This window comes from Toxotes jaculatrix, chromosome 17 (genome assembly GCF_017976425.1).
Source record: "Toxotes jaculatrix isolate fToxJac2 chromosome 17, fToxJac2.pri, whole genome shotgun sequence".
Lineage (NCBI taxonomy): Eukaryota > Metazoa > Chordata > Actinopteri > Toxotidae > Toxotes > Toxotes jaculatrix.
Genome location: NC_054410.1, coordinates 19,012,206 through 19,024,634, shown reverse-complemented (window position 1 = coordinate 19,024,634; position 12,429 = coordinate 19,012,206). Strand labels below are relative to the sequence as shown.

The window sequence follows — 12,429 nt, the reverse complement described above, 5'->3', positions numbered from 1 at the left end:
GAGCGCACCTGAGTCAGAAATCTGAATAAGAGGCACTCAAGGAATTATTTGCTCAAATCCGGGAGGAATCGGACACTCCTTCCCCGCCTTAATGACTTTCCCAGAAGTCACAGCTCGTCAGCTTTAAGTACCTCATTCAAGTTTCCGTGACCCGAGTGGACACGCACCTGAAAGCAGAATGGTGAGAAGCAGAAAGCTACAATCAACGTGTTAAAGAGTCAGAATAAGCCAAAGTACAGATACTGTATCTGGGATCAAGTTCAACTGTAGATCAACTCAACTGTGTTCAGCCAACAAATTACAGAGTCTACTTCTGAGTCTATCTTCTGAGTGTAGTGTTCCCCCATTAAACCCTTAATATTGTTCACAATCATTAAACACAAAAATATCCTTTTTTTTTTTTTTTTGGCCACAAGAATTTCCAAAGGTGGACCCCGAGAGTTTTCCTGTAGGATCCTTCAATCAGACAGCGTGTCCAGGTGTGAAGTGTTGAGGTAAGTGTATCCCCTTCTTGCCAGCCCTATTCGGGCTTCTAAGAGCTCTCTCATGTTCTGCAGGAGCTGAACGAGCTACTCAGGCACCCCCCCCCCCCCACCAAGAGACAACGAACCGCTCTAGTCAAGGGCCCAAGAGAAGACTTCAGCTGATACGCTTACAAGCCATCCAGCTTGCTGGAAAGATCGAACCGCTAAAGTTCAACAAAAGGGAAAACAAGACTTTGCAAATCTCACAGGCTGAAGCAGGGACAGGGTGGGCTGTGGGGGAGTGATGTGGAGTTCAGCGTGCTGATCTGCAAAACGGAGCTTTGTATACAGTCTCTGATTGAGGAGGAAACACATCCCACCACCCTGAAGATGCACCACACTCCCAAGCAAGGTTAACTGAAAGAAGAGAGACAAACAGACACAAGGTTAGTCTCAGCAAATCCTAAATATGTCAAGAAGATCAGAGATCTAAGATTTAAATAACACGGACTAAAGGATCTGGCATCACTTATTTAAGGTTTCGGTCTTCAGACTTTCACCAATAAGAGTTTATCCATTTGTGCAAGATTCTTTGTTTTTTTTCCCCAGAGGTGAGACCTTATGTATGCACGTCAATACGACCTTTATGGTGTGCAAGAACTTTGTAGTAATACCAGTGAGTCCTCTTTTTTTATATAGACAAATTAATCCAGTGGTTGGGTTGGATTGATTTGGCCTGAGGTGAGAGGTTTTATTTCTGGCTGCAAAACTTTTTTTTTCAGGGCATGAAGAATAGACTGACCACTCCTGGATGTTTACAGCAATACTGATACTCCAGACTTCAAAAATAAATATATATAAAATATATATATACTTGCAGTGCATGTGCAAAATTGTGATATAATTGGACACGTTCTGCCCTGATATAAAACAACCTTCAACAATAAAATAATGATCAATGGATCTGCTTCCCTTCTAAACACCCAGTGGTGAAGTGATCCCTGTTACCAGGTGAGCTGTCAAATGTTTCCCTCACATTTAGAGAACCCCAAACTAGCACCAGCACTCCAACATATGTGAACACAGTACCACCACCACCACCACTAGACTGACAACCAGGACTGTGTCCCCCCCCTCCTTCAGTGCAAAAAGACCCTTTTTTTTATGGTATACAAACATACACACATTCAGTAATTTAGCCGTTTACTGGAAAACATCTGGCTGAAGGAAGCAAAAGATTGGGGAAGTCATCATTTATACCAGTGTCCACTGTTGGATTCTTCTCGCCTCATTTTGAAGCCATTTGACCTGCGAGGGCTGAGGTCAGAGGACACAACGTCACACTGGGTGAGACATTTTGAAGGACGTTAACAGGATAATGTGACAAAAGAAGAACACATTCATCCTGAGCAGCTTACGAAATATCAGGTTATGCTTTTGCTGCTGATGTGCTCAGCTACCACCCTACAGACAACATTATTTTTATGTTTAATGTTTTCACGTTGTTAAGTTAGCAGAGAATAAGCAGCAGAGGGTCTTGAAACACAGCGTTTTCTGTCATTAATATTCAGGTCTGATCTCCAGTGTTTAATTCTTGTTTAAAAGAGAATCTGGGACTGCTGCTGTACGAATGAATGCTGCGTGGAAACAGGGTTCCACTGCCACTGAAATCACTGCACTGCACTGCACACACACTGCACACAGTGTTACCCTGTGTGGTCATCAGAAATGAATAGAGGAACAGTCATCATCGATATCATCCAACGCCCAGTGCCAGTCCTGAAGACCAAAGTCCTCCAACCTGAAAGGGGAGATCTGTTCTGATGGCCAGGTCAGCAATTACTGCAGAGTAACAGTAAAGTCAGTCCTTGTCAGGTATAGGTCTGATGGCTGTTCTCGTGTTAAGGAGAGTGGTGTTACGTAAAGGGAGGTCCCAACAACAGTGACCCGAGGGGGAGGAAGAAAGTTGTTCAGTTGCTCTGAGGTCAAGAACAAAACCAGCTCCTCACATTACCACATTTCAGAAACACCTCTTACAGATGAACACAAACATGAATACTGCTTTTGGGAACGTTTGACCTTTTTTGGTAAATGGATGAATTTTAGATGGGCTTTTATTAGGGGTTCACCAGGAGTTACAGAAGGCATTTCTGGAGTGAAATGGCCAAAGGCTGTCAGGGGCCGATTTCAGCAAATTCAAATAGTCAGTCATTCAATTTACCTAACAAATGATGCAGAAAAGAGAAGTATAACACTAGGTGGGAATAGCCTTCGAAACAACACTGTGACAGAGGATATAACGCTCCAGGGAAATACAGAACAATACAAGAAGTAGGAATACAGGGATAATTCTCATTCACAGTGAGTACTACAGCAGTCACTGGTGGCCCCATGTGTAATTCCGCATTATAAACCAAGGTGTTCAGACAGGCTCTCCTGTCTGAGTTTCTACCTGCTCTTGCTGGTGGGGAGCTGTCGACTGGGCCTCCTCATGGACTGGCTGGGCTGAACTTTCATGGAGGCGCGTGGCGAGGAGCGTGCAAAGTGCTCTGGCGGTGGAGGCTTCTTGGGAATCTTCTTGACCAACCGGCTCACCCACTTCTGCTGCTCCTCCTGGGACACAGCCAGCAGCAGCAGGTTCTTGGCCGTGGACACGTCGTAGTTTACTGGTGGTAAAAGAGAAAAGGTGTTTTCAGTTACATTTAGTATCAGCTTTCTTTTTTTAGGGAAAATGTCTGTCAAACCTTAAAACTGCACTAATGCTGCAACAGTCTTAGTTCATGGACGAGTCTCTTGGTAGGACCATGTACTGGAGCAGCCTACCTTTGCAGGGAGCAATGATCTCCTCCTTCTTGTCCATGTGGTCTTTGTGGCACTTGATGTGGCAGCGGCGGCACTCCAGAGCAGGCGGCGGCTTAAACATGTTCCACAGCGGCTTGGTGCACGCCTCACAGTTGGTGGGGAAGTGGTAGAGCGTGGGGATGAACTCGTGGCCCTTGTGGCAGATGTAGCTGGACTTCTCTCCAATGGGCAGCGGCTCCACAGGAAACTCTGGCTCCTTTTTGCTCTCGCCTTCATTGGCATAAAGAATCTGGAGGGAGGACAGAAGATAAGGATGGAGGATTTCTGTCATATTAGTGAGAAGTTCAAGTATAAAACGTCACTATATTCTTCATAAGTTCAATAATAAAACTACTGAAGCAGAGCTGAGGCAGACCTGGAATATCCTGGGAATCTCTTTGGCGTCAGCACGGTACACATCCGTTTGAGTGACAGGCCTCACATGGAAGAGTTTGCTGTGTGATGCAAATGAGTCTTGTTATCTCCCCTTACCAAAACATATCAACTGCATTAATGTGAACTGCTGCATCTTAATACAACAGCCAACATCCCAACTGGAAATAAGGGCAGCATAAACCAAAAGTAGTGCTGAGGTGGACTCAGGTGTTACACTCACTCTATATCAAGCACCATGTAGGGAATGGACTGCTCTCGGTCTTGCTCACTGTTGTAGAAGAGGATCTTCTTGCTGCTCACTACAACATACTACAGCGACAGAACAGACACTGTAAGGAAATATGTTTATCAAGGGCGAGCACTGTCGTGCACCATCAAAGCTGCTTCGTTCCCTTCATTCATACCTTTTTCTCCCATCCAAACTTCTTGGTGTTGTTTCTCACAGGGAGAGAGAGCCACCCCTCAAGCCTCGTTTCTGAGCAGGAGAAGAGGAGAACAGCGACAGGATGAGACAGTTTAAATGGCATACAAACAAAAGCAAAGGTGGCTGGCTGCCTTCACTGCGATTCTCCTAAACGAACGCCTGCTTGACTTTCACATCACAGGACTGAACTATATATTTATTTATATCCACCTGTGCTGTGTACGTTTACACACTGATAGCAGCTATGTCAACATAAGGGACAGCAAATCCATTCTGTATGTATAAAACTGGTTAAGTGTTTATGTATTGACATGTTTTGGGGCCAGGCTCTCACCTGTGTACGCATCGTCAGCATCAAACTCTGGTCCACTGCTGACACTGGCTGAGTCCATTGATTGCACACTGAGCGACTGCAGGAGACTCCTCAGCTGCTCGATATCACTGTCCTTACTGTCCAGAGCCATCTGCAGCTCAATACGCATCTGGCTCTCATCCGCCAATTGCTAAATTAAAATTAAAAACAGCAGAAGAAATGAGGTCTGGTCAATGATACTGGTGAGGACAGAGGACACTGTGCTGAACATGCTGGTCCAGTCCAGAGGAAATTGTTTGTAAAGGTGGTGGAAATGTTGTACAGTATCTTCCACATCCGCACAACTATTTAAAACTGCAGTATTAATGAGGAATGACTGCACATCAGAGACAAGAGAAATCAAAATATACTGGCGTCAGCTCACAGTGAGTCTGTGTGTCCGTGCTACCTACCGCTTGCATTTCGTTGATCTCCTTCTGGTATTTGATGATGGTGCTGTTGAGCTTTTCCTTCTCCGATCTCAGCTCCAACTGCAGCTTCCTGTTCTCCTTCTCCTTTCGCCGCATGTCTGTGTCGTTACCACGGCGACTGCTTCCGCCACGTACCTCCTTCCTGTTCATGATCTCCGCCAGCTTATTGACGGCCTGTAAGCGGACATGAGGACAACAGTTCAACTGGTTAACAAGAAGCAGGTGCATGGTATGATTAGCTCTGCTTTAGTTAAAACAGCCTGAGCACCTGAGTTTTCAGCGTCCTCTCGGACTGCAGCTGCCTCTCAAATGTTTGTTTCATCTGGCTGATCTGCTGCTCCCAATCCTTCGACTTCTCGGACTCTGAAAAAGTAAAGACACAAAAATGAGAAATGTGAACCTCAAAAGAAATAATTTACTTGTGATAAAACTTTTAAGTTAAATCCTTAATACCTTCCATTGCCTCCTTCAGTTTGTTGTTCAGCTCCTCCTTCTCATTGGCGAGGTTGGCAACGTCACTGGTCAGGGTGCGATTCGCCTCCTCCAGCTGCATAAAGCAGGAAGTTAAATATAAGCACTGCCTCAACTGTCTGCCACTTGCCAGCTGTTGTCCTACCTGAACACTGGAATCGATTTGTGTTTCCATTGTGTTTTTTACAAAGCTTGCACTGCATTCACACCTTCCTGTGTCCTGTGAGTGTTCCTATAAACACGAGTCATATGTTAACGCCACTCACCGAGCTGATGGTGATGTCCTTCTCAGCCAGCTCTTGACGATGGCGGGCCATCATCTCCTTCAGCTCCAGCTCCTTCATTATTTTCTCCTTCTCCAGGTCTGAGTACTGCTCCTCGGCGATGGAGCGCGCCAGCTGCTCTGAGTCAGCCTTTGTCAGAGTGATCTCAAGCTGAGCCGCCAATGAGTCCCTGAAAGAAGTTAAAGATGGATCAATTACAAATCACTAACATAGAATATAAATGTCTCATTCATTCATAGGTGTAAACGAACTGACCACCACTACTGGATTTTGTCTGTGGGTTTAAAGTGGATTAAAAAGGAAAAAATAAAAACATTTTTAAACAGCAAACCCACCTCTCCTCTTGTAGCTCCTGCACAGACTGCTGCACATCTTTGTAGAGTTTGTTTCTCTCCTCACACTCCTCCTTTAGTTCACGAACCTGGGTCTTATACAATGTCTGGAAAACACATCCCATTAAGCATTAGACTAATCAATTACCACAGATCAGTTGTATTTGTATTAATGTAAAAATGTGTGAAAAACTGAACGACGTCCATTAAACAGTGAACAGTTGTTCAAATGTTCACTCAGTAAAACAACATTATGCTTTCGCAGTTGAAATAAAAGGAGTGTTGTTCTGATGGCACATTACAGCCCACACACTCAGCAAGCAAGACACAGAACCATAATGTGTCACATTTATAATTACAGAGCAGAATATAGACTCACAGAGAAATACTGCTCAGCTTCTAACTGGTCCTGTAATTCCTTTATTTGCCCGTCTGTGTCCTGTCTTTCTCTGTGGACAAAAACCAAAACTCGCTTTTAAACATCATCCTCGTTTTAGCAAAATGTGAAGGCGGAGAGGAGAGGAGTGCAAGCAAAGAGCAAAATAAACGGCAAACTGACTTGCGCAGCTCTTGGTTCTGTTTCTCCAAGCTGCGTTTAATGTCCAGCAGGTGATTAGTCTCCTGTTTGAGCTGTTTCTCTGACGTTCTCAGAGAACTGAGCTGTTGGTTCTGGGCCTTCAGGTCGTTCTGAGTCAGGGTACGCTTCTGGGTCTCCTGCTCGATCTTCAGCGTCAGGTTCTTCACCTGCAGGAGTGGACGAAACACAGAGGTTTTTATTATTTATAATATAGTTTTTGCCTTTGTTATTGTTTTCTCTGTGCTTCTTGCTTTTGTAAACTGCTGATGAGTGACAGTTATTCTTCTGCACCTCAGAATTGGTACCGTGTTACATAAGCTGCAGGATTTGCTTCTGTAGGTGGCATTTAATATCTAAACACACACTTCACTGGGCTCCTGCACAGAATATAAACACTCGCCTCCTCAGTGAGGCGGTCCTTATGTCTGCGCAGCTCATCTAGTTTCTGTAAGGCCTGTTTATAGTCACAGTCCATCATGCTGCTGTGTTTCTCCAGCTCCAGTATTCTGTTCTCCAGACGCAGTTTGGCTGCACGCTCCTCCGCCAGCTTCTGCTCCATCTCTGCAAGGGTGTTAAAAACAAGACAAGGTGGTAAGGACGCAAACAAACCTGAAACCTTGGGCTGAAAATATTACATTTCACTGATACAATATTTAATCTAAACCAGGTATGGGTGATTTGATCTCTGTTATAACAACAGAGTAACAACAAAAAACTGTATCACTTAACTGTAACGCAGCAAATGATATATTTTAATAACCACAATCCCAGTGGATGATTTGCCTCATAGCAATACTGAAAGTATATCAATATACAAAATGTAGATACAAATTTTTAAACCAATCCAAAATACATGAATTTCTGAAGTCAGGGATAATTTCTTGTACGAATTCTTTCTCCTTTACATCCAATGTGGTCACAACTGTGACAAACTGCTGAATTAAGCAAGCAGGTATGTGAGAGAACAGCCAGAGAACGTCCTGGAGACAAAAGGCTGGTGCCCTCACCCTTCATGGACTCTGACTTGGCGCCCTCGATGGTTACTTTGATCTTGCTCTTGTCTGCCAGCAGTGCCTTGGTGGCCTTATGAGAGGTCTCCTCCTGCTCCAGCTCCTGCTGCAGCACCTTCAGCTTGTAGGTCAAATCGATCTCTTTGTTGCTCTTCTCCTGTAACGTAGACGAAACAAAGGCAGACGTGTTGCGATAAACCCAATGGAACTGCAGCAGAATTCAGAAGCTCAGAAATTCATCACATCACATTATAATCAGTGAAGAAGCTGTAGCAAAAAGCACTGAATGATTTTAGTAAAGGCCTGCTCCATCTACTCATCTATGCTGTCAGAGAACAATGCTGTCCGTGAACAAAAGGCAGTTTGAACTGTTCAATGAAAGAAATAATCACCAATGATTAATGCAGCACTTCCAAGGTTACAATTCCAAAAAAGAGAGTGGCTGTAATTTTGTGGTATAATATGTAATTTATGTCTTGTGATTTCGACAAGACATCTAAAGAATGAGGCTTCAAGCCTCTTAAAAAAAAAAAATTAAAATTTGTTGTGATGTCCCCACTGCAGTAAAACACATCATAAAGACAGCAGTGCACAGAATGCTTCAGTGAATTCACTTACCTTCTCTAGATCAGTGAGTTTCTCCTGAAGCTGTCTCTTCTCAGTCTCAGCTTTGGACAGAGCCTGTCTCTGCTGACGCGCCTCATCCTCCAGACCGGAGATGCGTCCTGCAAGATCAGTTCAGCAGAGTCAATTCAGGAGAATCCTCAGAGAAGCATGTTTCAAAAAGTAAAAAAAAAAACCTCCAACACATGCTTTGACCATACACCAGACTAAATGCTTGCTATATTGTTACATGCTCACACACAGTTTCACCCAGTCTAAGCCCCAGCCGGATTTTTGTTTTCTTCTCCATCTCCTTATTGTCAGCAATGCAATGTACTACAATGAGTGTGTTTATATAAATACACAATACACTGAATACTCAAAGTAATGAGCTTAAGGCAATATTTTGATTCTGAATATTTACATGGTTCAAATGAGTGCTTATTCTCCAATGTCCTAGGTCAGTGGAGAAAGCAGCTCACTGCAGATTTAATTACAGCAGCAGCTGAAGGAAAGCGAACGGCTGCGTTTTCACATTCAAACGTGCAGGGACGGAGCAGAAATCTGGGTGTGTTCAGAGTCTGACCTCACCTCAACTCACACAATCAGATAAAAGCTTTTATATGACAGTTTAAATAGCCTGAGCACTGCTTTCATCAGATTATGGTTGAATTATTAGCCTTGATGTAAACATACTCCCTTGAACAATCACACAAATGCATCCTGGGAGCTGACCAGCACAACTACAATCTGCAGTCTGTACACTGACCACCTGCAATGGAGCAACCGACCACTGTTTCACTGAAGGGCTTTCAGCTGGGGTTTTAGCCTTGTATCTGTAAATATCAGACGTATCAATTCTAGTTTATATCTGGATTTGCCGCCTTGGTGGCTCTGTACAGCACCTCCACATAAACCTGCTTTAACAGAAACGTGTTGTTTGCTGAATGGATTCTGACGACAATTGCTCTGCAGTGTAAGCTCTTTCCTAAGGCTCCTTGGTGCCCTCAGTATTTGTGTGGTACATTGCTTTAGCCCACATAGCTGCCCTCATAAATCTGCCATGTAAGCTGCGAGGCAGGCAAAAGGAAAATGACTTGAAGTGGCAGAGACACCTCATTTTTATACAAGGCGTGTAATAGAATTTCCACCTCATAAAAATACAGGTACCCGTATCAGCAACTCCTCCAAACAGCAGTTTCATACACTGAAGTGCCTTGAATATTCAACCTACACAGCTGCAGTCATATAACCATTACAGATATTCATTACCAAATTGTTTTTTTCTGATCACACACATTCCCATATTGATATTTAGGTATTCAAACAAATAAAAATTCATTTTATTTAAGACTTTCCAGGAATGTGTAGAGGTCTTTCCAGAGCCCGTATATAACACAGGTATGTGTGTGTTTCACCCACCCATAAGGTCACTGATGGTCTCCGAGCCCTGGCTGTGCTCCCTCCTCTCCGTCTCCAGAGCCGCCTGCAGGCTGATGCATTCCTTCTCCAGACTCAGCTTGCTGCGCTCCAGCAGGCAGCATTTGTCCTGCAGCTCGCGTACGTTGGCCTCCAGCTGCTGCAGCTGCTTGCTGCTCTCCGTCTGGGTTTTACGGAGCCTCGTCGCCGCCTCAGACTCTGCCCGCAGCAGCGTGTTGGCCTCTTCCAGCTGATAGGGGACAATAATTTTAAAAAACAATGCTTAAAGATAAGTCAGGAATTTGATTTGGTTACTCATCACTTTGTTTGTTGCATGTTACAGCATGTCGTGACTTATACATACTTACTTTCGGATCAAGTACTTTAATTTGTAACAGAAAAACAAGAAAATGGCTCAGTGCAACACACAGGACACAAATTTTTAGCCCCTGCTTAGAGGCATTTTATTCCATAATATCTCAATTTTCATGTTCTTTAGCAACACACGGTTTGTAATACTTTAACTCAAAATAATTACATGCATCCTCTATATAAACAGCCTCTAAATCTAAATATTGGTAAGGAAAAGTATCACAATAGCTTATTTCATAACAATATTTAACTTCTCTAACTCAGTTCCCACTGATTTAACTCTCTGTAACACTGACCTGTTTCTGCAGGTGAATGTTCTTTTCATTTGAAATGTGGGAATTCTGGTTTCTTCTCTTCATGTCATCCAGCTGGTCTCGTAGGCTGTTGACTGTATGACACAGAAGAACACAGACCAATATTTTATGTAAACTGTGCAGTGTACAGTTGAGTATTTCATATTGCGTTGACCAGGTGATGGCAGTATTCTCCACATTATCTCAGTCAGAAAACATGTATCAAATTTATTTATTAAGAAGCTGTCAAGAGTTTTTTTTTTTACAGCATCGCCTGTTAACTGTATTTAAAGAAAACACTATAATCCCTTTGTCAAAAAGAAAGTGCACGGCTTCACAAAAATCTCCAAATCCAAACATATATACTGTAGGATGCATCAAATCGGCTTCCACTTAAAAAAATATATCTTTCAATGTCTCACTCTGTAAGTAAAAGAAAGACATTTTTCATGCATCAGGATAATGAATTCATTGTGCCCCATTACTACACAATATCTTGTCTCTATAACTTCTTCTCAGTGAAGTTATAGGATCTAATAATTTGTCATTTAAAAACCTTTAAATACCATGCGATTGATATATCTAGTTATGTAGTACTCGCATGTCACCTTCATTCTCCAGGCAGCGCTTCCTGTCAGCCTCGCTCTCGGCCTTGCGGTGGCTCTCCAGGCTCTTGTGCTGCAGCAGGGCCTTCTCCCTCTCCAGCTGCCTCAGACTCGACTCCAGGTTCTTTCTTCCGCTCACCTGAAATTGGTCGTTAAATACTCTGTTCAACATTTTCTATAGGGCTTGTTTCACGGTGCTGTGATTCCATAACTTTGCGTGGAATGTGGCTCCTGAGAACCCAGTTGGGGTTTAACACAAATCCCAACCCCAACAGACATTTTAATGTGGCTATTACAATTCTGCAAGAGCTCCAGCTGAACCTCAGTGGATATGACACATTGGTATTCAACTGAAACATGGTCAAGTGTAGATAATAAGAAATCATTACTCTGAGTTAAATACATGTTTTGGGAAAGGCCATAAATATGGATGAAGAAGATGGAATGTATATGATCCCAGAGAGGAAACTGGGTTGTTGCACAAGCAAATATTAAAAGTAGGGCAAAGTAACAGGTGTCTGAACTACAGATTTGTTTTACAGTGGTTTAGAAATGATAAGCCCACCTCTTCCTCAAGTTCTTTAGAGATTTTGTCCAGACGACTCGTAGCAGCTCTGCAGAAAAGAAACAGGATATTTATCAGACTTTTGACAATTACAGCTACTGTACTTGAGTAAGTGCAACAGCTACTGTACCTGTATTTGTGCTCTACATCATCTTTGACCTGCTTCTCATTATTCAGCTGCACCTCTATCTGGCGAAGCTTCTTCTGCAAAGCTGCTGACTAGAGAGGGGGAAAAAAAATCAACCAATCACACGTCCTAAAAAACTGTTTGCATTCATCTGGAGTCGTGTCAGTGGCCACCTAACTAATACAAGTCAAATATTCACTCTCTTGAACTATTGTCTCCACCAACTCCTGAGGAAAAATGTCGCATTTAGCTGCCAAATGCTCCACTGTGTTCACCGGCTAGTCGCTAACTTTGCCTGTCAGCTGTTTTGTTTGCTGTTTGTTGCAGGAAATGTGGTCCACAGAGGGTTTATCATCGCTTTCTGCTGAAAACAGCTGCCTGCTGTGTCTGAAACAGAGATGCTGATCAGAGCACTGAGACCAAAAGAGTAAAGCTGTGGACTTTAAAACCAAAACAATGAGGTGAAAGATGCTAAAGAGCTTTGAGGATTCAGGCAATTTCAAGTCAGGTTACTCACATTACACACAGCCCTTTGATTCTTTGTTAATGTAAAAATATTGAGTATTGTAGCTTCCTTGGAGGATAAGCTCTTTCTGGAGATCACACAAGAAAACCACTGACCACTGAATAAATATAAATTTTACAAGGAAATTAATTTCTTAAATTCTATCATATTAAAACCAAAGTGTCAAACTGAAATAAAACCCGGGCCTGTGATGGGTGGCAGTCTTTTAGGACTCCAGTCAATGAGAGTTCCCCAGATTAGCTTTCAGCTCAGCCACTTACACTGAAAACTGCTCAAGTCTTTCCATGCGGCTAAGAACACAGAAATTCTACCAAAGTACTAATAAATCATGGGATCA

At 43.1% G+C, this 12,429-nt stretch overlaps 1 protein-coding gene across 3 annotated transcripts in view; it reads right to left on the bottom strand.

Annotated features, from left to right (window-relative positions):
* The window catches only part of rock2a (rho-associated, coiled-coil containing protein kinase 2a), a 33,396-nt gene that overhangs the window by 4,227 nt on the left and 16,740 nt on the right, over positions 1–12,429 (bottom strand). The window contains exons 11-32 of one of the 3 annotated variants that reach the window (XM_041060213.1): positions 11,570–11,658; positions 11,440–11,488; positions 10,878–11,013; positions 10,273–10,364; positions 9,608–9,854; positions 8,201–8,307; positions 7,580–7,739; positions 6,973–7,133; positions 6,555–6,739; positions 6,375–6,444; positions 5,999–6,102; positions 5,646–5,832; positions 5,362–5,455; positions 5,177–5,271; positions 4,891–5,082; positions 4,460–4,628; positions 4,106–4,176; positions 3,922–4,010; positions 3,682–3,760; positions 3,288–3,555; positions 2,917–3,130; positions 373–881 (exon numbers count right to left, since the gene is read on the bottom strand). In XM_041060213.1, coding sequence (XP_040916147.1) covers positions 878–881; positions 2,917–3,130; positions 3,288–3,555; positions 3,682–3,760; positions 3,922–4,010; positions 4,106–4,176; positions 4,460–4,628; positions 4,891–5,082; positions 5,177–5,271; positions 5,362–5,455; positions 5,646–5,832; positions 5,999–6,102; positions 6,375–6,444; positions 6,555–6,739; positions 6,973–7,133; positions 7,580–7,739; positions 8,201–8,307; positions 9,608–9,854; positions 10,273–10,364; positions 10,878–11,013; positions 11,440–11,488; positions 11,570–11,658 — 2,862 coding nt within the window. In that variant the 3' untranslated portion in view covers positions 373–877. The other 2 variants (XM_041060215.1, XM_041060214.1) reach the window with 2 other exon arrangements.